A 26,640-nucleotide genomic window follows, 5' to 3' on the forward strand; every position below is an offset into this window, starting at 1 on the left:
CACACTTGTTTTTAATTTTTTTTCTCCCTTCTTTTCTGTATTGTTGGAGGTCAAACCCAGGGCTTTAAATGCTAGGGATTTAAGTGTGCTCAAGTGATTCAATTTAATGTTTTAATGAGTTTAGCTCAAACATAATGAGTGAAATTCTACCCTTTCCCTCAACCTCAATCCCAAAACTATGTCCTACATTCAAAAGCCAAATACAAACCGATTTGGAACAATTTGTAGATAAGAATAAGCAAGCAGATGGCGTGTCAATAAATTAAACATACTACTGAGTCCCCAAATCTTTTAAAAGTATTCCCTGGCTCTTACTTGTAGTTCAGGGACAGAAAGCACAGATTCCTCAGAAGCCGATGACATCTCATCTTCCTCATCTTGGGTGAGGTCATCAAAGTCTTCTTCTTCCTCTTCCTCTGGCCCATCCTTCTCTCCCCCAGTTTCTGGCCCAGCTGGGGTCCCCACTGAGTGGCCATCAACACTGGATGAGTCTTCAGGCTTCCCTGGGGGACTGCTTAGCACCATGTCAGGGTCCATGGAGGAGGGCACATTCTTTGGAGACCCTTTGTTCATGTCTCCCCCGGTGTTTCCCTGGGCAGTAGGCGCTTGCCAAGTGGCAGGGGGTTGAGCTGACTGTCTCCTCTCCTCCTCTTCCTGCTGGCCCACCTGTTTCTTCACCTCTCTAGCATCACTCAACTCTTCCCTTAGGGAACCAGTGTCCAATTCCAAAAGCTGCTCTTCTTTGATTTCATTACAAACGTCCTGCTCGGTGGACCTACTGGAGATCTCCTCCCCAGGGTCTTCAGGTTCCATCTTGATGATTGTCTTTAAATCCTCACACGGAGACTTTAGAGATTCTTGGAAGCCTTGAGGCACTGGCTCCAGAGCCTGCCTCCCCTCCTCTGTTTTCACAAGAGTCCAGCGATAGGCACTGTTCTCCAACAGTGCCTCCTGGCTTTCTCCATCTGCTGGCATTGGCCCTGGGCTGTGCTCCTCCTTGGGGAAGACAGCAGCACACAAAGGAGCTAGTTCCTGGGGTTCTAATTTGGGTTCCAGGGTTTGAAAGGCATTTTTCCTTTCAGTCAAAGGACAAGCAATGTCCACATTCCTTTGGGCCTTATCTTCAGGGGTGGATGGTACAGGAGGAAGATTCACAGAATTGCCAGAAACAATTAAGGGTGAGATGGAGGAGGCCACAAGAGGCTGGTTCAATGGACAGGAAAAGGAAGTAGGGTTGACCAGGAGGGTGGTGATAGGAATGGTCTGGGGACTTGGGGCCACAGCTGCATTGACAGGCTGGATTACATTACAGCCACTGGCAAGGCTCACCACCTTCACAGTGGTGGCAGGAACAGTAAAGATAACAGGTGCAGGGTGGATGAGGTGGGCAGTTTTCAGACAGGGAGAGGCCTTGGTCCCCTTTCTTCTTGAGGGTTTCCGTCTCACACATGGCTTTCGAAACTTAGAAGGGGCAAGTGCAGGCAGCATTACTTTGGGCACAGGGGCAGAGGAGAGCAAGGTCTGTGGCTCAGACAGAGGGAAGCCAGTCCTAGCCTTAGGGGGAACGGTAGACATTGCTACAGGAGACTCAAAACTGTCGTCCCCAGTGACCCCCAGTGTAGGGACACCTGAAACTGGCTGTAAGACAGTGGCTGGCTGGATAAGGTGAGGGAAGCGAACAACCATTTTGCTTGGAGGGGCTTCGCATTGAGTTGACCTGGCTGGTGTTTTCCCAGGGTTGAAACTAGGCTGGAGAGAGGGGCTGGGTCGGATCAAGAGGGGCTTCAAGACCGATGACCGCTTCTGTCTCCAAGCCTTCCTGGAAAGACGGTCAGCAACTGGCTTCAGTTTCAGTACTACACCCTTGGGCAACAGCAGTGGGTACTGAGTTTCACTTCCCAACTCTGATCTGGCTTTTTCAAGGTCTTGTTCTGCTTTGATCTCAGTGGTTCCAGTCACATTTCCTAGCTCTCTAGCACGATCAGCCATGTGCCGCAGTTCATCCTGGATAGATGGCAGACTGGCCTATTGGAAACAAGAATACTCTGATCAAGCACATGTCAGAATCTGGTGAGAAAAATAGGGCTTTCTTCATTTTAGGAACCTTTCAAACAGTTTCAAGATAACTTGAAGAAGAAGGGTTTTTCTGCATATCAAATTTTTAGGATGACCTCATTCTAATCATACATTCTACATACCTCTTCTCTGAGTTTCCTTTAGAAAATCTGTTATTTGAAAAAGGCTATAAAATCAGCTGGAGGAAGGGAGGAAAGGAAGGAAGGGTGAACAAGGAAGGTTTCTTAAGTCCTAGTTTTATGACTCAAATATTAGAACCTTAAAGTAGCCCTCTACAGACTTTGAGAAGGAGAACTGTACCTTTAGCCAGAATGGGAGCCGGTGTTCTTCCCTCTCTACAGGTGGCTTCCACTGATGGGGCTGGATCTCCTCACAGCACTTTACTAGTACTGGCAGCTGTTTGGTCTTCTTATAAAACTGAGTATAAATAAAGTATGAGTTATATTCCTTCCAGAAACATCACCCTCTGTCAGGCTGGGGCATGGGGTGGGTATTGGGTACACAAGCACACACACCAGTAGCATATGCTGAATGTTTCTGCATTTCAAATTAAACTCATCTATAACTAATAATGATTATATAATTACTTGATCTTTCCCACCTGACAATTTCCATTCCAGATACCAGGAAGGGGGAAAAAAGTTAAGGTCAAGGAAACACATGGTCAGAATATCTTACATGAGATTTGCTCCTACTTAGCAGCTGCAATAACAGAATCTTAACTGTCATCTTGGACACATGAAAGCTTCCTTTTAGGTAAATGATTGTGTGAAGGGCATTAGAAGGGAAGGGAAAGAAAAAAGACTGTGGCAGTCCTGTTTTAAGAGTAAATGGAAAGGAAAACTGAATTTAAACCTCTGACAAGAAGCACCATGTATTCCACATATAATGAGTGCCTTCTATGTGCCAAGCCCTGTGCCACAACCTGAGCATACAAAAAGAGAAGCAATTCATACTCAAGGAGCTCACTTGCAGGCTAGTGGGGACAGTCAAGCAAGTAGACCAAAAAAAAAAAAAACATTCTAGCAGGGTGAGGTAATCCCAGTGGCTTGCGTGACTGAGGCAGGAGGATTGTGAGTTCAAAGCCAGCCTCAGCAATTTAGGAGTCCCTAAGTAACTCAGTGAGATCTTGTCTCTAAATAAATATAAAAATAGGGCTGAGGTTGCTGGGGTTGTGGCTCTGTGTGGTAGAGTGCTTGCCTAGCATGTGTGAGGCACTGGGTTCGACTGTCAGCACTGCATATAAATAAATAAAATAAAGGTCCATTAACAACTAATAAAAATATTTTTAAAAAATAGGGCTGGGGATGTTGCTCAGTGGTTAAACAACCTTGGGTTCAATCTCTGGTACCAAAGTTAAAAACAAAAAATCTAAATAATAAAGAAAATACAAAGATGCTCATAAAAAAAATTACACAATTCAAAATTGAACAAAAAAAGTTTTTTCTGCAACAGGTATAACTAAAAATGGATCTTTTTATTATTATTTTTATTATTATTATTATTTAATTGTACACAATACCTTTATTTTGTTTATTTATTTTTACGTGGTGCTGAGGATCAAACCCAGGGCCTTGCGCATGCTAGGCGAGTGCTCTACCACTGAGACACAACCCCAGCCCTAAAAATGAATCTTAATGGAATAGAATTTGCTACATGAAGCATGAGAAGAAAAAAGTCTACAAAATGGGCAAAACCATGAATGTTTTAAAGAACCGAAAGAGATTGGTCTGGCTAGAAATAAAGCAATGTGGAGGAGAAATTTCAGGAGACAATGTCACAGGGAGGGCGGTAGGATAGTAGGCCTGTGTGCCAGGCCAAGCAAGCTGATCATTACACCCTGGAAGTAGAGCTGTCTATGGCATCCACAGGAAGGACAGAATCAATGGAGAAGAATTAGAAACACCAATAAGAAAACTACTTCATTAATCTAGATATAATAAAGCCCTAAATAAGGCAGTATGCAACAAATCAGAAAACAGAGTAAGATCACTGAGGATTGTGACAGACAACCTGTGAGTGATCAAGCAGAAAGCATCGAGGATAAGGCCCAGGTTTATGGACTGTAATGTCGCAAACAAGGACAAAAAAAAAAAAAAAAAAAAAAAAAAAAAGAAAAAGAAAAAGAATACAACTTAACACCAAAAAAAACCAAATAACCCAGTCAATAAAAGGGCAAAGGAACTGAACAGACACTTCACAGAAGAATAAATATGAATGATCAACAAATATATGGAAAAAATGTTCAATATCACTAGCAATTAGAGAAATGCAAATTTAAACTACAACGAGATTTCATCTCACTCCAGTCAGAATGGCTATTATCTATAATACAAGTAACAATAAATATTGGCAAGGATGTGGGGGATTGCTGGTGGGATTGCAAACTGGTGCAACCACCCTGGAAAACAGTATGAAGATTCCTCAGAAAACTTGGAATGGAACCACCATCTGACCCAGTTATCCCACTTCTCGGCATAAACCCAAAGAACTTAAAATCAGCACACTACTGTGATTAGCGACATCAATGTTCACAGTAGCTCAATTCAAAATAGCTAAGCTATGGAACCAACCTAGGTGCCCTTCAATAGAAGAATGGATAAAGAAAATGTGGTACATATACACAATGGACTATTAGCAATAAAGAAGACAGCCTCCAGTTCTATCCATTTATGAGCAAATGGCATTTGCTCATAAATGGATAGAACTGGAGGCTATCAAGCTAAGTGAAGTAGGCCAATCCCCAAAAACCAAAGGCCAAAAGTTCTCTCTGATATGCGGATGCTGACTCACAAATGTGGGGGCAGGGGAGGTTCACCGGATTAGACTGTGGGAATGGGGGACAGGAATGGGAAAGACAGTAGATGGATTCAGACATAAATCTCCTATGATCATATATGAATTCACGACCAGTGTAGCTCCAAATCATGCATAACCACAAGAATAGGAAGTTATACTCCATGGATGTATAATATTTCAAAATATACTCTACCTTCATGTATATCTAAAAATAACCCAAAATAAAGAATTAAACTGGGAGTGGAGGGAAGAATAGAAGTTCATTGGATTAGACAAGGGGAATGAAGGGAAGGGAGAGGAGATGGGCATAGGAAAGATAGTACAATGAATCAGACATAACTTTCCTATGTTCATATATGAATACATGACCAGTGTAACTCCACATCATGTACAACCACAAGAATAGGAAGTTATACTCTATGCATGTATAATATGTCAAAATATACTCTACACTCTACTAAAAAGAACAGATAAATTTTTTTGAAAAAGAGAGAAATCATAGAAGTTGAGAAAAAATTTTGATTACTATTAAATAGTCGATTGTCCTAAACATTGTTTATGTATTTGAAGCAATATAATGATACACACCATAGAAGAGTTTTTGACCTTCAATATAACTGTGTCCTGGATTGGCCTAAAGGAGACTATTTCTCTGATCTGAAAATTTATTTTAATTTTTTTTTTTTTTTGTAGTTGTAAATGGACAGAACACCTTTATTTTGTTTGTTTATTTTTAGGTGGTACTAAGGATTGAACCCAGTGCTTCACATATGTTAGGCAAGCACTCGGCCACAGAACTACAGCCCCACCAACCCCGATCTAGAAATTTTGATTGGAAATAAAAATGTCTCAGAGACTTAAAAAAAAAAAAGTGACAATTATAAGCTTGCTACCTAGATTATATGTGGAGATAAACACCATTCTTCCCCCAAAAAATGCTGGTTAGCAGAAAAAAAAATCTTTTTTTTTTCTCCATAACAAGCTTCATAGAACACTCTTTTTTTTTTTTTTTTTTAAGAGAGAGTGATAGAGGGAGAGAGAGAGAGAGAGAATTTTTTTAATATTTATTTTTTTTAGTTATTGGTGGACACAACATCGTTGTTTGTATGTGGTGCTGAGGATCGAACCCGGGCCGCACGCATGCCAGGAGAGCGCGCTACCGCTTGAGCCACATCCCCAGCCCCCATAGAACACTCTTAAATCATTTAAATATTTGACCTTTGATATATACAGAAGTTTGGTATAAATATCTAAATAAATATGCAGAGTAAGGGGAAGAATATAAGTGGAATATTTTCTACATTTATAAGGTTAAAGTAAAAGAAACAGAGACTAGGCTGGGGATGTGGCTCAAGTGGTAGCGCGCTTGCCTGGCATGTGCGCAGCCTGGGTTCGATCCTCAGCACCACATATAAAGAAAGATGTTGTGTCCACCGAAAACTAAAAAATAAATATTAAAATTCTCTCTCTCTTAAAAAAAAAAAGAAAGAAACAGAGACTGGTCAGAAGGAGTCAAGGATTTGTGAAATCTTTTAAGACTTGAATATCTTCATACTTAAGGGAAATATCCATAAGAATATTGAAGGTATTCCACAGGAAAATAATGGATTAATGCCCCCAAAAGGGCAAAAAGGGAATTAATCTAGTGTATACGTGGGAAGAATTAGTCCTACATATAAGAAGGTCCCTCTTTTAAAAAGAGAGAAGGATAGACACACACAGGTGAGGTAGTGGATGGAGCTTTCTGGAAGCACTCACTTTAATGATGTTGTCGGGAGCTTTGTTCAAGTTGAGGTTCTTGATTCTCACTGTCAGCTGGTGGGCAGTCTTGCAGGTTATTAGGTACTTGCTGATTAGAGGCTTTGGAGACTCAGTCCCTTCAAAATGCTTCAATCCTAAAGCTAACAAACTGAGAAAGGTACAATGAGGCTAAATCTCACCTTGCAGTCCTTTCTTCTAAAAACCCTCCCCAGACGACTCCATACATTTTACAATCCACTTTTTTACGTTTTCTTCCTTCTGCTTTCCAGTACTAGGGATTGAACACAAGGATGCATTACAAGTGCACCATTGAACTACATTCCTAGCCCTTTTTATTTTTTGAGACAAGGTCTCAATAAGGTGCTGAGGCTGGCTTTAACCTCCTTGCTTTAACCTCTCAAGTCACCAGAAGTATAGCCATGTGCCATTGTATCCAATTTACAGTCCTTTTTTTTTTTTTTTTTTTTAAAAAAGAGAGAGAGAGGAGAGAGAGAGAGAGAGAGAGAGAATTTTTTTTTTAATATTTATTTTTTAGTTCTCGGCAGACACAACACCTTTGTTGGTATGTGGTGCTGAGGATCGAACCCAGGCCGCACGCATGCCAGGTGAGCGCGCTACCGCTTGAGCCACATCCCCAGCCCTACAGTCCTCTTCTTTACATCTAATTCTTATACATGTTGATGGCTACTCTATATAAAAGTTTAGCTATTTAGAAAGCTCTAAGAACTATGAGTAAGCTGGGAACAGTGGCACATGCCTCTAACCCAAGGAACTCAGGAGAAACAAATTCAAGGCCAGTCTCAGCAACTTAGTGAGACCTTGTCTCAAAATAAAAAATAAATAGGGCTGGGAAAGTAGCTCAGTGGTAAAGATCCCTTGGTTTCAATCCCTAGTACCTTTTCCTCCCGAAAAAAAAATAATAATTAAAAACTGAGAGACCAAACAAAAGGGCTGGGGATGAAACTCAATGGTTGAGCTGAGCTCAGGGGCACACACCTGTGATCCCAGCAGCTCAGAAGGCTGATGTAGGGAAGATTGAGAGTTCAAAGCCAGCCTCAGCAACGAGGTGCTAAGCAACTCAGTGAGACCTTGTCTATAAATAAAAATACAAAATAGAGCTATGGATGTAGCTCAGTGGCCAAATGCCCCTGAGTTCAATCCCTGGTACCCCCCCCCCAAAAAAAAAACAATAAACTCAATGGTAGAATGCCTGCATGGTATGTGTTAAGTGCTGGGATCAATTTCTAGTAACACAAAAAAAGAGCGGGATGGGAGTAGGGGTGGAGAGCTTTTGCAAAAGAATCAAACAGGAGTTTTCACAAGTAAGTATGAAAAGGAGAAATAATGCATAAAACATTAATAAGCCAGGCACAGTGGTGTGGGCCTACTGTCTCAGTTACTCAGAAGGTTGAGAAAGGAGGATCACATGAGCCCAGCAGTTTAGGTCCAGCCTGGGCAACTTTTTTAGGAAGTTACCAGGGATTGCACTCAGGGGCACTTGACCACTGAGCCACATCTGCAGCTCTATTCTGTATTTTATTTAGAGACTGAGTCTCACTGAATTGCTTATCACCTGGCCTTTGCTAAGACGACTTTGAACTCATGATCCTCCTGCCTCAGCCTCCAAGCCACTGGGATTACAGGCATGTGCCACCACTCCCAGCTCTGGGAAACATTTTTAAAACAGAAAAAAATCATTAATAAATATAAGATCATGATGAGTTTTACGCTTTTTTTTTTTTTTAAATTCAGTAGTAAGACCGAGCCTAAGGCTTCACACATGCTAGGCAAGCACTCTACCACTGACTTAGATGAGCTTTATATTAACCATACAAAGAAAATTCAAAGGGAATACAAAGGAAAGAGAATTATTCTAACAAAACAAACATAAAATTAATAATGGGTGCCACTGACAACTAAATCAACAACATGATCCCTAACATCACATACAAGATTATGATTACATGGGGGTGACAGTTTGGTTTATATATCAAGAACCATGATAACAGACTTTATTTAATAATTCCACTATTGAAAATTTACCGACAGGAAAGAACTTAAAATAATTTAATGCCAGATATAGTGGTATATGCCTGTAATCCCAGTGACTTGAGAGGCTGAGGCAGGAGGATTGCAAGTGTGTGGCCATTCTGGGGAATCTGGCAAGACCCTGTCTTAAAATAAACAACTATATAGCATTGTGTAGCTCAGTGTATAGCAACCCTTGGTTCAATCTCCAGCACTGAGGGAAAGAGAGAAAAGATTTTTTTTTTCTTTAGTTGAAGATGGACACATTACCTTTATTATTTTATTATTCTTTTTAATTTTTTAATATCTTTATTTATTTTTATATGGCGCTGAGGATTGAACCCAGTGCCCCACATGTGCAAGGCAAGCACTCTGCCACTGAGCCTCAATCTCAGCCCAATTATTTTATTATTTTTATGTGATGCGGAGGATCAAACCCAGGGCCTTCCATGTGCTAGGCAAGCGTTCTCCTATTGAGCCACAACCCCAGTCTGAGAGAAAAGATTTAAAAAATATATTTTTTTTAAATTTATATATGACAGCAGAATGCATTACAATTCTTATTATATAGAGAGAGCACAATTTTTGCATATCTCTGGTTGTACACATAGTATATTCACACTAGTTCGTGTCTTCATACATGTACTTTGTATAGTAATGATCATCATAGTCCATCATAATTAATATTTTTTTTTTAAATATTTTTTTTAGTTGTAGATGGCCACAAGACCTTCATTTATATGTGTTGCTGAGGATGGAACCCAGTGCCCTCCACATACAAGGAGAGCACTCTACCACTGAGCTACAACCCCAGCCCCGAGAGAAAAGACTTTTAAAAGCTATATGCACAAAGATCCTAGAGTAAGCCTCACATACAATAAAAAAGGTGGAGGGAAAGCTGGGTTGTGGCTCAGGGAAGACAGCTTGCCTAGTATGCGTGAGGCACTGGGTTCCATCCTCAGCACCACATAAAAATAAATAAAATAAAGGTCCATAAACAACTAAAAAATATTTAAAAAAAAAAAGAGGGAAAACGTGGTCAATGAAAGGATTATAATGGGGCAATTAAATATTGTTTTAAAAGAAAACCATACAGACACTCAAAAAAGACAATGTTTCATAGAACAGGAAAACAATATCAAGTCTTTTTTTTTTTTTTTTTTTAAAGCAAAGCACAAAACTACTTAAATGGACAGTAGTTATACAAGAAATACAAACCATTGTTTGGGGTGGTATGAGAATAAAAACTTTCTCATCAAAGCTTTTCCTTGCATAGTATTTTTTTATTTATATATGACAGTGGAACGTATTACAATTCTTATTACATATATACAGCACAATTTTTCATATCTCTGGTTATATACATAGTATATTCACACCAATTTGTGTCAAATGAAAAGTCTGAATTTTTTTTTTCTTTTGGTGCTGGGGATGGAACCCAGGGCTTTGTGCACGCAGGGCAAGCACTCTACCACCTGAGCTACATCCCCAGCTTCCTTGCATAGTATTTCAAGGATGGTCTTATGGTAAGTAAAAGATAAAACAATGATTCTTAAACATTTCAAATCAGCAGTATTTAGCACTGCTTGAACAAGTACACACTACAGAACTCAATCCACTACACTGCTTTTCTTTTTGTTTTTGTGTCCCTGACTTATTTATTATACATGTTTTATTTCCCCTAACCACCTGAAGAGGAACTGCCTTCTTAAAATAGTTGGCTCTTCTGAAGCCCCACAGTAAACACTTACTTGTCCTCAGCCTTGGTGAAGATGATCTTATCCTGAGGATTCTTTGCCTTCAAGGAACATACTGGAAGTAGCTCTGGATACATGAAAACCTTACTTGTGGCCAGGACCCAGGCCACTTGCTTGGGCAGACAGGGCAATTCACAGGCTATAAGAAAAAAACACCTGCGATAAATAGAATTCTAGGACTAAAGAGGACTTCAAAAAAGCTTATGAATGCATGTTTGTATTTAGGTAGAGCTGCCCTTATCTGACTTGGTCCCCTCCCACCCTCCTTCCCTCACCAAAATGTGTCCAGTTTTTCTCAACCTAATATACACCTAAGGGAAGTCCCAAAGTCAATAAAAAGTTGATTCATTCTTTCCTATGTGGGATACTTAACACACTAAGTAACATAAACACAAAGCATCTAGTAATACCTGGCACACAGTGGATACTCAAAAAAATTTTACCTCCTTCCCCCTTTAAATCCTTGAAAGATAAGAGACCTTCAACAATGCTTTCTTTCTTCCAGGATAAGATTCCAACTTCTTTTATCTCCCTCACAAATCTGGTATTCCAAATTTTATTTTTATTTGATTCTTACTTAACTTTCATTAAGTTCTCCCAGATTCCTCCTGAAGTTGGGAACAAAAAAACCATAAAAGGAATGAGACAATTCCGTCTCATTCGTTTCTGTCTTCCTATCTTAGCCTCTTAATTTCAGGTACCTCTGACTTTCCAGAGACAGAAACTATTATATTTGCACTTAGACCATAAAACAGGCAGTCAGGGCAATGAGCCCCATAAAGCCTTTTCTAAATGTAAAAGTCACTCCCTAAAATTAACCTGTATAAATATTCCAAACATTCCAGTTGACTGCTTTGTTCTGGAGTGGTGGGAAAATTAGAATGGGCCAGACCTGAGTGAAGGCTATAGACTCAAGGGCTAGGAGGACACAACTGATCAGGAGGTCATGGGCCAAATCAACAGCCTTAATTAGCACTCTTCTAATAGCTGTTTATAACTTTTATTTTTATCAAATAAAAATACCTATTTAGCACTAGACAGTAATCAATGACCCTACCTGCTAGCTATATTAACCCCTAGACTAGCACACCTGGATGGAAACCTGCTATCAGGTCCCCTCTCGCCTGGCAAGACCTCTGTTTCTCTTCTTGCTGGAATAAATCCTACTCTTTCACTCCCACCCTCAACTGTCCATGGTTTCACTCTTTGAATTCATGAGACAAAAACCTAAAAGTCATTGGCAGGTGGCCTGGGTTTGCTGTGATGCTAGAGAACTGGAACACAGGTCCAACTCGCCAACACCCAAGAATCTGTACTGTCGGCTGAGACCAGTCACTATGGTGAGGGTACCACTTGTAGCAAACAGCTACAGCTACAGCCAAGGGGTCTAATCTCACCACCAACTACAGAAGGAGAGGTTGATTATCCCTTTTCAATACTTCTTCCAAAACTGTTATTTTTATTTATTTTTTATTTTTTTAAAATTTTTTTTTGAGAGAGAGAGAGAGAGAGAGAGAGAGAGAATTTTTTTTAATATATATATATTTTTTTTTAGTTTTCGGCTGACACAACATCTTTGTTTGTATGTGGTGCTGAGGATCGAACCCAGGCCGCACGCATGCCAGTCGAGCGCGCTACCGCTTGAGCCACACGCCCAGCCCCAAAACTGTTATTTTTAAATCACCAATAAAAACACAGAACACTAGGTGTAAAAATTATTACTATGTTTGGTATTTAGTCAAGTTTTCATTACCAAAATACAGCTATGAAAGCAGGTTGGCATCAGTGCCATATTTAAATTTAACTATATTCAGTTACTATAAAACTCATGGATATATTTATTTTATTTTCATTTTTTTTTTTTTTTTGAGACAGTGCCTCACTAAATTCCTTAACCAGGCCTTGAACTTGGAGTTCTCCTGCTTCAGCCTTCCAAGTCACTGGGATTACAGGTATGTGCCACCACACCCAGCAAGATGGGGATTTAAAATCAAATCCATACACAACCCCAAATCCACAACAACACACAAATAATTTGCTAAATCAGAAAACAAATAAGAAGCAAATATTTGGTGTTAGGGAACAAAGAAAATATTTTCTTAAAAAATTTTAAACCATAGGACATTATGTAAAATTGTGGAAGTGTAACCGATGTGACTCTGCAATCTGCATTTGGGGTAAAATTGGGGGTTCATAACCCACTTCAGTCCAATGTATGAAGTATGTTATGTATGTCAAGAGCTTTGTAATGTTGTGAACAACCAATAAAAAAAAAAAAAAAAAAAAAAAAAAAAAAAAAATTTAAACCTACACAAGATAGAAACTAAACCTGAAAATTTCTTCAATATATTGATCATGGCAAATGTACAACATCTCTAACTTGGGATCTAACTGCCCTATCAGCATTTCATTCAAAATGAGGATATTACCTTCTTTCTATAATCATTATGGGAAATAAAATAATATGGTCTTATGAGGAAGAAAATAAAAATCTTAACATGGACAAATTTCACCACTTGACTTACATCTTTACCAGACCCTAATTTTCTAGACGGGATAACTAATACCTACATATCATTCAAGTCCACTTATTAGCAGAGTCCCACATCTCTACTCGTATTCTGTCCACTGACTCCATGCCTTATCAAAGCACAAATCTTATGTAACTCTACAATACAGATAGACTGCAAAGGAAGGATAAAAGAGAAAAGAAAGAAATTATATGTATTCTGTGTTCTGTGTCCTCCCTCCTAGGAAATTATCCCTAGGAAATTATTTAAGGCTCCCATCTTTTGTTGCAAATAAAAACTTGAAGTTGACATATTTGTCTCCTACCAGTCTTCTTGACAGTTTTACGAGGGCTCCAGTCAATGCTGACATGTGTGTTGAAGTCTTCAATGAGCTGCATAGCTCCCATTAAGTTACAGGGTTGAAACAAGGTCTGAAACTTGGGGTTGAACTGATGATGAAGGGCAATGGAGCTTTGAGCAAAGGTTCCCAGCTCTTTCTGGGAAAACAGAACATAAAGAAGAATATAAGAAATTCCTGACAATTAATACCAGCAGCCCTTGGCCTTTGAATGATAAACTGTCCCTCCTACTTCAGAATAAAAACAGGTAGAAATTATAAACTCTTTCATAATTAATATTATTCCATGAAGAATTCTCTCTCTCTTTTTTTTTTTTTTTTTGGTACCTGGGATTGAAACCAAGGGCACTTAACCACTGAGCTACATCTCCAGGCCATCCCACCCATTTTTTGTTTTTAATTTAGAGTCAGAGTCTTAGTTGATTAGGACCTTCCTAAATTGCTGAGGATAGCTTTGAACTCACAATCCTCCAGCCTAAGCCTCCCAAGCCACTGGGATGACAGGCATGTGCCAAAAGACTTCTCTTTTGCTGAATTCTCGGATATTAAGGGATTGTGTAACAAATACTTGATTTGTTCATGTTTTATTCTCAGATTATATGTTCAGCGGACTTGTCAATATATGGTCTAATTACCAAGGTAGAATTAAAACTCTTAAAATTAAAGGTCATTATTTTTATTTATTTTTTTAAATCTTTTGGTTTCTCCGAGTATCACCTAAAAAAAAAAAAAATTCTCCTCATGATCTTCTGAACACAGAGGTGAATGTACCCTGCTGGACCACCAAGGGACCTTGGAGCACTAGCAAATATACTACTCAAATCCCAAAGAGGTTTATCCTAGGAGCAGAGAATATCATCATTATCTATCCAAAATTTCAGAAAATTTCCCCAAAATACTTTAAAGTATCACAAGCAAAATTAATTCTATATATAAAGCACTGATATTGAGCCTAACAAATGAACAATTATTTCAACATCTATAAATATATCAGTATCTAAATAAATAAGAAGTCAGGATAGATCCAAAGATAAGGAAATTGAATACACATTAAGAAAATTGAATACACATCTATCATTTCCCTGGAATCAATGGCTTATGTTCTGTAAGCAAATAGGAAGCTGCAGGACAGAGTAGGAATAGCAACCAAAGACATGCAGAAAAGAAGAACAAATGTAGATTATAATCAGTGAATAACATGAGAAATGACTTGCCAAGCTAATTTTACACTCAATTCTTTAGAGTTAGAAATATCTGGAACCTTACAAGAAATATCCTGGTGGTACTGGCCTCCAAACTGAGGTTGGGGTTGGAGATAGCGAGAAGGTGGATTTGGGTCAAAAGCTGAACATGCTGGGGAGGGAAAAGAAAATAAAACATTGACATGTTATGATGTTACCATTTCAGGAACACAAGGAGACCTTACCAAGATGTTGCAAATTTATCACACATATTTTGCTTTCTGGAGAAAATATGAAGAACAATGCAGGATCTTGGCATGAATTTCTCAGACATATTCCCTTGAGCAAAATGATAGAACCAGAGAAAATTTAACCTCAAACCAGAGGGACTAAGATCAGAAAGAAGAAGAAAAAACAATGTCTGATATTGAAGGCTATTAAATTTCAGAATGGTTTAAAGATTCTTTGTAATCTCCAGTTCTGAATATTATCAGGATCCTTATGTTCATTCTCGCCTGAGCCATCTAGGAATGAACATGAGGATCTCACCAAAATCCTAAGTGATGTGAAGATGAGATGCTCCCCAGTTTCAATGGGTAGTAAGACGGCCATCTCTGACTTTTACAGTGTTGCTCATTTGGGGCTTCAGTGTCAGACCATGAGATAATCCAAAAATCACATGACCAAGAAGAGTGTTACCTGCTGCATCTGCTGTTGGAGTCTCTTCCTTTGTGCAGAGTCTAGAATCAGAGTCTGATGAACTTTCTCACTCTGAGGCTTAAGCCTCTCCACCTCTTGTTGCTGTTTGGCTGAAGATTTCTTCATCTTCAGTTGTTCAAGTAGCTCCTTCACTGTCCGATGTTGTTCATTTAGCAGGTTGGCCAGTGGTTCCTCAAAACTATCCCCAAAAGGGAGATGATTTATTTAAATATTTCTCTAGGTCATCAAAACATTCAGTTCCTCCTAATAGTATGCTAAAACAACCTGGAAAATGTCTACTTACTGCTAATCCTCAAATCCCACTTTAGACATCAAACTCCCAATACTGTTACACAGATACAGTAAGATGATTCTGGGGTTGGGAATACAGCTCGGTGACAGACAGCTTGCCTAGCATGGTTGAAGCTCTGGGTTTGATCTCCAGCACCACATGTATAAAACTTTCTAAATAAATAAAATGATTATGAATTGTGTCCCCATCATATTTTTCTACAATTACTCCTCTAAGTAGTATACAAATGGAGAGGAAATTAAACAAGCAAGGAAAGAAAAATAGGAACAACAAAACAGCAAAGAGGCTGTGGTCACTCATTATTCTTGCATTATACTGACACATCCATATTACTCTGTGACTTGTTCTAACAGTGATACAGAATCTTCCAAATGAACAGCATTTGTTCTCTAATTTACCTACTACTCCATCTTAGGTCTAGCTTCTCCCATGTACCTCTCCATAAGGCTTCCTAGCCTTCCCTTCTTAAAAAGTCAAAGCCCTTCTTAAATAAAGTAGAAAGAATATTATTAAAACATATGATTTTATATACTGATTACTATATCTTGTCTCTTCCACTAAATTGAAATGTTTATGAAGGCGTAGCTTTCAGAGGAATCCCAGGCTTTTTACTAAGGTAATATTGTTAAGTGAAACCACAGGACAGGGGCTGGGGCTATAACTCAGTGGTAGAGAACTTGCTTCACACATGTGAGGCAATGGGTTCAATCCTCAGCACCACATAAAAATAAATAAAGATATTGTGTCCATTACAACTAAAAAATAAATTAAAGGGCTGGGTCTATAGCTCAGTGGCAGAGCACTTGCCTCTCACGTGTAAGGCTCTGGGTTCCATCTTTAGTATCACATACAAATAAAATAAAGGTGATCTGTCCATTTACAACAACCAAAATGTTTTTTTAAAAAATAATAAATTAAAAAAAAAAAAAAACACAGGACAGCTGGCATAGTGGTGCATGCCTATAATCCCAGGGCCTGGGAGGCTGACAAAGGAGAATCCTGAGTTCAAAGCCAGCCTCAGCAATGGGAAGGCACTAAGCAACTCAGTGAGATCCCGTCTCTAAATAAAATACAAAACAGGGCTGGGGATGTGCCTAAGTGGTCAAGTGCCCCTGAGTTCAATCCCTGGTACCAAAAAACAAACCAACACTGGACAAATGAGAGGTCTGCTAGCTTTTGCTGTGCTCCACCCATGGTACACACTGCATCCTAGCCTTTAGCCATCCACCTAATAACTGTATGCTGCTACTCACAATGGATAACAATAGATTAAAGTATAGATTCAAAACTATTACAAAATTATTTTCTGGGTTTAAGAAATGCCAACTTCACTGGGCACAATAGCACATGCCTACAATCCCAGAGACCCAGGAGGCTGAGGGAGGACGACTGGCAAGTGCAAGACCAGGCTCGGCAACTTAGCAAGACCCTCAAGCAACTTAAAGATACCCTGCTTCAAAGTTTAAAAGCACCTCTGTTCCGAAAAGAAAAAAGAAACACCAACTTCATGTGAAAAGGTCAATACATGTGTTTCAGGCTCCTAGGACATTATTGCAAGTGCTTCATGGTTTGCTCAATCAATGTGTAGGTGACTAATAATTTTTAATAACATCTACTAGATATTAATGGCAAATAAAGAAAACAAAAGGGACACACTGAATATTATAATTTAGGATAATTTCTGTGGCTGGCCACACAGAGTCCTTCACACCTCTCCAGTACCACTCACCTGGAAAGGTTGCTCTGAATGCCAGCTACTGTTTTCTCTCCCTTCCCAAACAGATACAGCTTGCACTGTAGCTGCACTGCCCCATAACAAGGAGACTTTTTACTTCACACCTAATTTCCCATAGGACTCTGCATGCTTATAAAAGTAACATGTGGTAGTTGAAGATGGGGAAACTGTTAATTGTAATTTTCTAAAAACTTTTTCAGAAACAGACTTTTTCTCCACTCTTAAGCCTCAAGGTCCTTGGCTAGCCTACCGTAGGGCTTGAGGGGTATTGAAGTTAGGACGAGACTCAGCCACTCGTTCTTCCTCCTCTGGGCCATCATCTTCCATGTTGGAGAATCCCATCTCATCTTGAAACTATGGGCAAAGAAAAATTAAGTTTTCCCGGGAAATGGGCCTATTTAAGTCACTCCAGCAGTTACATGATTAAGTGAAAATTAATAAGAAAGATCCACCAAGATAAGAATGACCAAAGGTGGAGGAAAAGACATTGGGATACAGTCACGGGTAAAATCAGCTTTCTCAAGAAAACAGATGTGTTGTCAGCTGCCTCAGGAGAATAATCTGTCTCAACCCTGACACACAGGGGTCCTACAAACCTCAAGGGCATAAGAAAGACTAGCAAATATGTAACTCAGAATCATCAATCTTTTACACAGAAATATCTTTCATGAGACAAATTTATGAAAAGGTTAAGTATTTCTGCTCGAGTATTTAAACTATAATCTTTAAGGGAACACAAAATGATAGTTGGAGAGGACATCAAAAATTTGTAAGGAAAATCTCACTAGGAATAAACTACATATGAAAAATCAAGAATTTCCTAGTTAGTAAAATGTTCTCACCATAGTATTTATTTCTGGATGGACTAACAGGGGAATTACTCAGGCAGACCATCCTTTTGGAGAAAGAATTCCAAAGACCAAAGGTCAAAGCTTGCTAGAGAATCTACTTTCCTTTCTTTTTCTTTTTTCCCCATTATAACAAATTTTCAATTTATTTGAAGCAATTCAGTTTCAAAGACTTTAAATTATAGCAGTCACAGAAAAAAACAAGGCAGAATCAGAAACAATAAAAGAATGATCAGGAATACTGCTTTTTTTGTTTTTAACAGTCATAGGTTTATTAAAAAACACAGTTGCACAAAAGTATTAACTTTGAAGTTTTAAAAGGGAGATTCTTTTTTAAAAATTTTTAGTTGTAGATGGACACAATACCTTTATTTTATTTAGTTTTGTGGGTTTTTTTTTTTTTTTTTGTGTGTGTGTGTGTGTGTGTTTTTAATGTGGTTCTGGGATCAAACCCAGTGCCTCACATGTGCTAGGTAAGCACTCTACAAGTGAGCCACAACCCCAGCCCTAAAAGGAAGATTCTTAAGGAGCTTAACATACCACATCCATACTGCAAAGAGCATTAAAATGGGACCACTAGTCATTTACATGAAAATACCAACCACAGGGAAGGAGCAGGTTAAGTGCTGGGGAGTGATACTGGCCAAACTCTATTGTTAAATTGTGTACATGTGCAAATACATAATGACAAATCCCCATCATTATGTACAACTATAATGCACCAATAAAAAAATATGGAAGAAAAAGAAAACACCACCCACAAAACTAAATAGGCTGTATATGTGGAAGATTTGTTTTAAAATCAAAAAGCCCTTAATTTTGATTGGACAATAGGATGTTTGTTAAAAAAAATCAATATATACATTTCATTTTAAAATAAGTATTTTACCCAGTGCGTTGGCACATGCTTGTAATCCCAGCGAGACAGGAGGATTTCGAGTTCAATGTCACCCTCAGCGATGGTAAGGTACTAGGCAACTCAGTGAGAACCTATCTCTAAATAAAATACAAAACAGGGCTGGGATGTGGCTCAGTGGCTGAGTGCCCTGAGTTCAATCCCTGGTACAAAAATAAATAAATAGATAAATAAATAGGTATTTTATAATATGGCACAGCATGTAATGAGAATCTTTGAGATTAAAACAGGGCATTTTGGGGCTGGGGTTGTGGCTCAGTGGTAGAGCGCTCGCCTAGCACATGCAGGGCACTGGGTTTGATCCTCAGCACCATATAAAAATAAATAAAATAAAGGTATTGTGTCCACCTACACCCCCCAAAAAATTAAAAAACAAACAAACAAACAACAACAACAAAAAAAAAAACAGGGCATTTCAATTGTTAAAATTAGGAGCAAAATGTTAGCTTTTTGTAGTTTCCAATCCTTCCATAAAATTTATCCCAAATGTCTTCTTTCAGTCAATTGTACAATTGTTTTAGTTTCTCCACAAATAATCTAATAAATTTTATTTTAAAATACCAAACCCTACATTTTAAACTAAAAAATAAGCAGCAGCAGTACCATACTAAGTATTTTAAATATGTTCCAGTACAGAATTATAACTTCAAATAATTTGCTTTTTTTTTTTTTTTTTGGTACTGGGTATGGAAGCCAAGGATTCTTTGCCACTGAACTACACTCACAGTTTGTTGTTGTTTGATACAGGGTCTCACTAAGTTGCTCAGGGCCTCACTAAGTTGCTCGCGATCTTCCTGCTTCAGCTTCCCCAGTCACTGGAACTACAGGCATGTGCCACCCTGCCTGGCACTAACTTTTTAAAAACTTATAAATACTTGGGCCGGGGTTGTGACTCAGTGATAGTGCACTTGTCTGGCATGTGTGAGGCACTGGGTTCAATTCTTAGCACCACATATAAATAAATAAATAAGGGGCTGGGGCTGGGGCTCGGTGGTAGAGCACTCATCTTGCATGTGTGAGGCCCTGGGTTCGATGTTCAGCACCACATAAATAAAATAAAAAGGTATTGTGTCCACCTACAACTAAAAAAATATCTAATAAATTAATAAAATATAATAAATCGTGTCCATCTACAACTAAAAAACATATTTTAAAGAAACTTACAAATATTTAAAGACAAAAAACTTTAGATAGTCAAGAGTAAGCACTTATCTTAAACATGGAGCTGGCATGACAAGAAGGGAAAAGTACTTATCTACTTATTATATTTCATTTTCTTAAATGTTTTTAGTTGTAAATGGACACAATACCTTTATTTTTTTTTTTTTTTTATGTGGTGCTAGGGATCAAACCTAGTACCTCACGCACGCTAGGCAAGCATTCTACCACTGAGCTACAGCCCTAGCCTCTATTCATTATATTTTATAGTAGCCATGTAAGGAAGCATACACTTACCCTTAGGCCAAATATTTTTTTCTATTTTTAATGGACATTTGCTTAAAATATATCTGAATTTTAATATTTAGCCCCAAATAGTTTTCCAACATCTATTATATTCCAATTAAATGCTGTACCTGGTAATGCTTTAAACCAATAATAATAATAACTAATGGTTCTATTCAAAAATTATAAGTAGTGTGCAGGGTTCGTATCCATATCATTGGTGAAGCCAACTTAAAAATATGATTTGAAACCAGATGTGGTAATGCATGGCTGTAATGCCAGCAGCTTGTAAGGCTGAGGCAGGAAGATCCTGTATTCAAAGCCAGCCTCAACAACTTGGTGAGGTGCTAAGTAACTTAGCAAGACCTTGTCTAAAATCTAAAAAAAGGCTAAGAATATGTCTCAGTGGTTAAGTGCCCCTGATTTCAATCCCTTGTAAAAACAAAAAATGTGTGTGTGTGTGTGTGTGTGTGTGTGTATATATATATATATATATATATATATATATATATATATATATATGATTTATGATTTGAACATCTCATTAATTATCAACAGGCAATCATTCTGACTATTGAGAAACACTGCTGGTGCTTCCAAAGCCTCCCCTGCTTTTCTTTTTCCTACTAATTCAGTCTTACATGTTGTCAGTCAAGAAAGATTTACAGGGCTGTGGATGTGGCTCAAGTGGTAACGCGCTCGCCTGGCATGCGCGGGGCACTGGGTTCGATCCTCAGCACCACATAAAATAAAGATATTGTGTCCACTGAAAGCTGAAAAATAAATATTAAAAAAAAAAGAAAGAAAGAAAGAAAGATTTACAGGGCGGTGTTGTGGCCCAGTAGAGCATGTATGAGTCCCTGGGTTCAATCCTTAGCACCACATAAAGATAAATAAATAAATAAAGATATTGTGTCCAACTACAACTTAAAAATAAAAAAAAAAATAATAAAAGATTTACAGTAAGGAGAGCTTGCTACGTAAAATTGTACCTATAATAATATTCATTATCTCAGAAAACTGTCAATTTCTTCCACTTTATTTAAAACCCAAACAGGTCTGAAAAAGTGGTAGAGGCATAAGACTAAAGGTTGTCTGGGTATCCATAAGTGCCTAACATTCTTTTGGTACAGAGAAAGGAGAATGAATCAAGAAGGTTTTAAGGTGACTGGGCTGGGGTTGTGCCTCAGTGGAAGAGCACTTGCACATGGGAGGTGCAGGGTTCATTCCTCAGCACCACATAAAAAGAAATAAAATAAAGGTATTGTGTCCATCTACAACTAAAAAAAAATATTCAAAAAAAAAAAAAAAAGGGAAGGTGATCATAAAAAAATTGTTAAGAGGAGAAAAATGCAGACCCAAAACAAACGAAATAAACAACCATCGGCATGTCATGATTTGCAACCTGAAGAAAGGGCACACCTGCCTGTCTCTGCACTTAATATAAGCAATTTTTCTTTAAAAAAAAATCTTATCAATCATTGCAAAATCCATGAACTATTCAATCTATAGCACCACACACACACAAAAAAATGCATGAACTATATTACTGACTAGAACCTCCTCCCAAATCCACAAACTCTATTGCTGAATAGAACCTTTATTATTCTACTTCTATTTTCTAACTAAATTTGTGTAGAAGGGTGGGGGGTACCACTCAAATACACTTAACCATAAAAAAAGCCAATGCCTTCAAGCTAAAGATCCCTGGATCACCTCTAAGAAAACAATCTACTTCTTTACAAGACTACTCTTTACATATTATGGTAAGTCAAGTATCGTGATACCCCCATCATTGCTTCTTTGGCTCTAGTTGCTTTGGCTATCCTGGATCCTGGGCCTTTTATTTTTCCAAATAAATTTTAGGACTGTTTTTCCTAGTTCTATAAAGAACACCATGGGTATTTTGATTGGGACAGCATTGAAAATATTTACTTCTTTTAACAGTATGGCCATTTTTAACAATTTATTCTGCCTATCCATGAACATGGGAGGTATTTCCAACTTCTGAGGTCTTCCTTTCTTCAATGTTCAATAGTTTTCATTGTAGAGATCTTTCACCTCATTGGTTAGATTTATTCGAAGCTTTTCTGTTGCTGTTGTTGTCTTGAATTTGAGGCTACTATAAATCGAACGGTTTTCTTGATTTCTTTTACAGCAGATTCATTGTTATATAGGAAAGTTATTGATTTTTGTATGTTGATTTTGTAACATGCTACTTTGCAGAATTTGTTTATTAGCTTTAGTAGTCTTTTGGTGTTTTTTGGATCTTCTAAATATAGTATCATATCATGTGCAAACACTGATAATTTGACTTCTTCCTTTATTATTTATTATTTTTGTCCCTTTTATTTCCTTCTCTTGCATAATTGCTATGGTTAGAATTTCAAACACTATACTAAATAGGAGTGGTGAGAGTGGACATCTGGCCTTGTTCCAGATTTTAAAGGAAATGCTTTCAGTTTTTCTCCCTTTACTATGAGATTGACTTTGGTTTTCATATATGGCCTTTGTAATGTTGAGGTAAGTTCCTTATATTCCTAGTTTCTTCAGTGTTTTGTTGTTGTTGTTTAATCATGAACAGGTGTTGAATTTTTCAAAGGCCTTCTCTCCATCTATGGAGATGACCATTTCTCCTAAGTGATTTTTCTCTATTGCGGTGGTGAATTACATTTACTGATTTGCATAGGTTAAACCATCCTTGCATGTCTAGGATAAAGCCTACTTGGTCATGATACACAATCTTTTTGATATGTTGTTGAACATAATTTGCTAATATTAAAAAAATTTTACATCTAAGTTTGTCATGGATATTATTCTGTAATTTTCTTTCTTTGATGTATCCTTGGTTTGGTTTTGATATCAGTGTGATACTAGCTTCATATAATGAATTTGGAGGTGTTACATCCCTTTCTATTTCATGGAATAATTTGAGGAGTATTGGCATTAGGTCTTTTCAAAGTCTGGTAAGATTCAACCAAGAATCCATCTGGTCCTGGGTTTTTCTTTGTTGGAAGTCTTGTTATTACTGCTCCTATCTCATTAAGTCACCAGTCTCCCTATGTTTTCTATCTTCTAGATTGAATTCTGGCAGATGGTATATGTCTAGATTTGTATTCAACATAGTCCCTAATGATCTGTGATGTCTGTGGTGATTTCTTCTTTTTCATCTCTAATTTTATTAATTTAGCTCCTCCTCCTCCTCCTCTTCTTTTCCCTCTCCCCTTCCTCTCTCTATAGTACTAAGGATTAAACCCGGGAGTGCTTTACCACTGAACACGTTCCCAGGCCTTCTTATTTTCTTTGTACAAGATCTCACTAAGTTGTGTAGGGCCTCACTAAGTTGCTGAGGTTGGTCTTCCTTGTGATTCTCCTGCCTCACCCTCCTGATCGCTGGGATTACTGGCATGCACCACTAAACCCAGCAGATCTTCTCTCTTATTTTGGTCAGTAAAGCTAAGAGGCTTATCAATCATGCTTATTTTTTCAAAGACTCAATTGTTTCATGATACTTTGTTTTTTTATTCTCAATTTTCAGTAATTTCAGCTCTGATCTTAATATTTCCTTTTTTCTACTGGTTTTGGATTTTTCTCCCCCCCAAGGACCTTGATATGCAACACTAGGTATGTTGCACTTAGGATCATTCTGACTTTCTCATGTAGGCACTCATAGCTATGAAGTTTCCTCTTGGAATTGTCTTCATAGTGTCCCAGACATTCTTGTATATTGTATCACTGTTTTCATTTGAGTTTAAGAATTTTTTAATCCCCCCCAATTTCTTCTACTACCCATTCATAATTCAAAAATGTACTGTTCAATCTCCATGTATTTACATAGTTTGTCATGTTTTGTCATATTGATTTCCAATTTCATTCTATTATGATCTGAAAACATACAAGAAATTATATCAATTTTTTTGGATTTGCTAAGAGTTGCTTTGTGATCCAGAATATTGTGGTCTATTTTGGAGAAGGTTCCATGAGCTGCTAAGAAGAAAGAATACTCAGTTACTGTTGGATAAAACATTCTATAGGTATCTGTTAAGTCCATTTGATTAATACTATTTTTCAGGTCCAGAGTCTTTACTGAGTTTATATCTGGAAGACCTATCTAATGGTGAGAAAGGTATCACCCAGTATTGAAATCATCCAGTATTATTATACTGGGGTCTGACACTTCAATTTGAGTAGTGTCTCTTTTTTGCAATTAGTTGCCCCTTTATTGTTATATCATATTTTATTATTCCCTTTGCCAGTATAAAGTGACCCTCTTTGTCTCTTCTGATTAATTTTGGTTTGAAGTCTGCCTTATCAGATATGAATAGCTATTACTGCTTATGCTGGGGCTCCATTCACATGGAAAATCAATTTCCATCCTTTCACTTTCAGCCTGTGGCTGTTTTTGCCTGTGAGGTGAATCTCTTGCAAACAATATATAGTTGGGTCTTTTGTTTTGTTTTTGGCACTGAGGATTGAACCCAGGAGCACTTAACCACTGAGCCACATCCCTAGCCTTTTTTTATATTATATTTGGAGACAAGGTCTCGCTGGGTTGCTTAGGGCCTCGATAAGTTGCTGAGGCTGGCTTTGAACTCATGATCCTTCTGTCTCAGCCTCCCAAGTTACTGGGATTACAGGTATACACTACTGTGCCTGGCTGGGATCTTATGACAGCCCATGTCATTTAACTGGAGAGTGAGACTATTTATATTCAATAGTATTATAGAGAGAAGTTTATTAATTCCTGACTTTTTGATTTATTGATAATGTTTAATTTGGTCCTGTTTCTCATTTGCTTAGTTACTCTTGAAATGCAATTTCTCCTTTTTTGAGTTCTAGGTTTATTTTTATTTCTTCTGCATTGACTATTTTTTTAACATTTTTTTAGTTATAGATGGACACAATACCTTTTTTAATTTTATTTATCAATTTTTTTTTATGTGGTACTAAAGATCAAACCCAGCACCTCACATGTGCTAGGCAAGCATTCTATCACTGAGCCATCCAATCCTTAAGTTTTTCTTAAGTTCTGTAGTACTGGCCTAGTAGTTTCTGCTTATCTTGGAAGGCTTTTATTTATTTTTGATTTATTATTATTATTTTGGTACTGGGGATTGTATTCAGGGGTGCTTAACAACAGAGCCAAATCCCCAATCCCTTGTATTTTTCCTTTGAGACCGGGTCTCACTAAGTTGCTTAGGCTAATCTTGAACTCATGGTCCTCTTGTCTTAGCCACCCTAGTGGAAGGGATTATAAGTATGCACCACCATGACTGGATCTTATACAATTTTGAAGGATAGCTTTGCTAGCTATAGGAAACTTGGTTGACAGTTATTCCATTCCCCCCACCATAACCCCCTCAGGACTTGTAACATCATTCCAAGCTCTTCAGGGTTTTAGATTTTGAGCTGAAATCTGAAGTAATTCTGATTGGCTTATGTCTAAATGATACCTGATGTTTTTCTCTTGAGGCTTTTAAAAATCTGTCCTTATTTCTGCATGTTATATGTCATGGAGAGGTTCTTTTTTTAAAACTTGTCTATATGGGGGTTAATGCCTCCTGTATCTGGATGTCCATCTCATTCTTAAGGTTTAAAAAATTTCCTATTATTTCCCTAAAGAGGTTATACATTCCATTGGCCTGCATCTTACAACCATCTTCAATTCCAATCATTCTTAAATTTGGTCTCTTAATGTGGTCCTAGAGTTCTTGTATAGTCTTTTAAATACTTTTTTTTAGTTGTCAATGCACCTTTATTTTACTTATTTATATGCAGTGCTGAGAATCAAACCCAGTGCCTCACATATGCTAGGAAAATGCTCTACCACTGAGCCATAGCCCCAACCCAAGAATTTTTTTTTTAATATTTATTTTTTAGTTGTAGTTGGACACAATACCTTTACTTTATTTATTTATTTTTATGTGGTACTGAGGAACAAACCCAGGGCCTTGCACGTGCTAGGCGAGTGCTCTACCACTGAGCCACAATCCCAGCCCCGAAGAATTTCTTAATGAGAAAAGGATGAAAATTTTTCTCTACATACAGACTAGTGAATCTTGGAATGATAAGCAAAAATAGTAAAATCACACTTTTTCTATAACAAATTACACATTATCTTCTATAGGAATAGCTGTTGTACATGAAAAAATAAAGATGTAACCACTATGCTGCACACCCAGGAACATTAGGGAATTTGGTCTTAGAATGATTTAG

At 37.9% G+C, this 26,640-nt stretch overlaps 1 protein-coding gene across 7 annotated transcripts in view; it reads right to left on the reverse strand.

Moving 5' to 3' along the window:
* The window catches only part of GON4L (gon-4 like), an 86,117-nt gene that overhangs the window by 8,933 nt on the left and 50,544 nt on the right, over positions 1–26,640 (reverse strand). For 5 of the 7 annotated variants that reach the window (XM_081307888.1, XM_081307891.1, XM_081307889.1 and 2 more), the window contains 8 exons: positions 17,468–17,571; positions 15,170–15,368; positions 14,556–14,642; positions 13,257–13,428; positions 10,416–10,560; positions 6,634–6,784; positions 2,377–2,493; positions 316–2,025 (listed from right to left, as the gene is read on the reverse strand). In XM_081307888.1, the coding sequence (XP_081164014.1) occupies positions 316–2,025; positions 2,377–2,493; positions 6,634–6,784; positions 10,416–10,560; positions 13,257–13,428; positions 14,556–14,642; positions 15,170–15,368; positions 17,468–17,571 (2,685 nt within the window). The remainder of the gene's footprint in view (positions 1–315; positions 2,026–2,376; positions 2,494–6,633; positions 6,785–10,415; positions 10,561–13,256; positions 13,429–14,555; positions 14,643–15,169; positions 15,369–17,467; positions 17,572–26,640) is intronic. The other 2 variants (XM_081307894.1, XM_081307892.1) reach the window with 2 other exon arrangements.

This window comes from Spermophilus citellus (genome assembly GCF_964194105.1).
Source record: "Spermophilus citellus genome assembly, chromosome: 9".
NCBI lineage: Eukaryota > Metazoa > Chordata > Mammalia > Rodentia > Sciuridae > Spermophilus > Spermophilus citellus.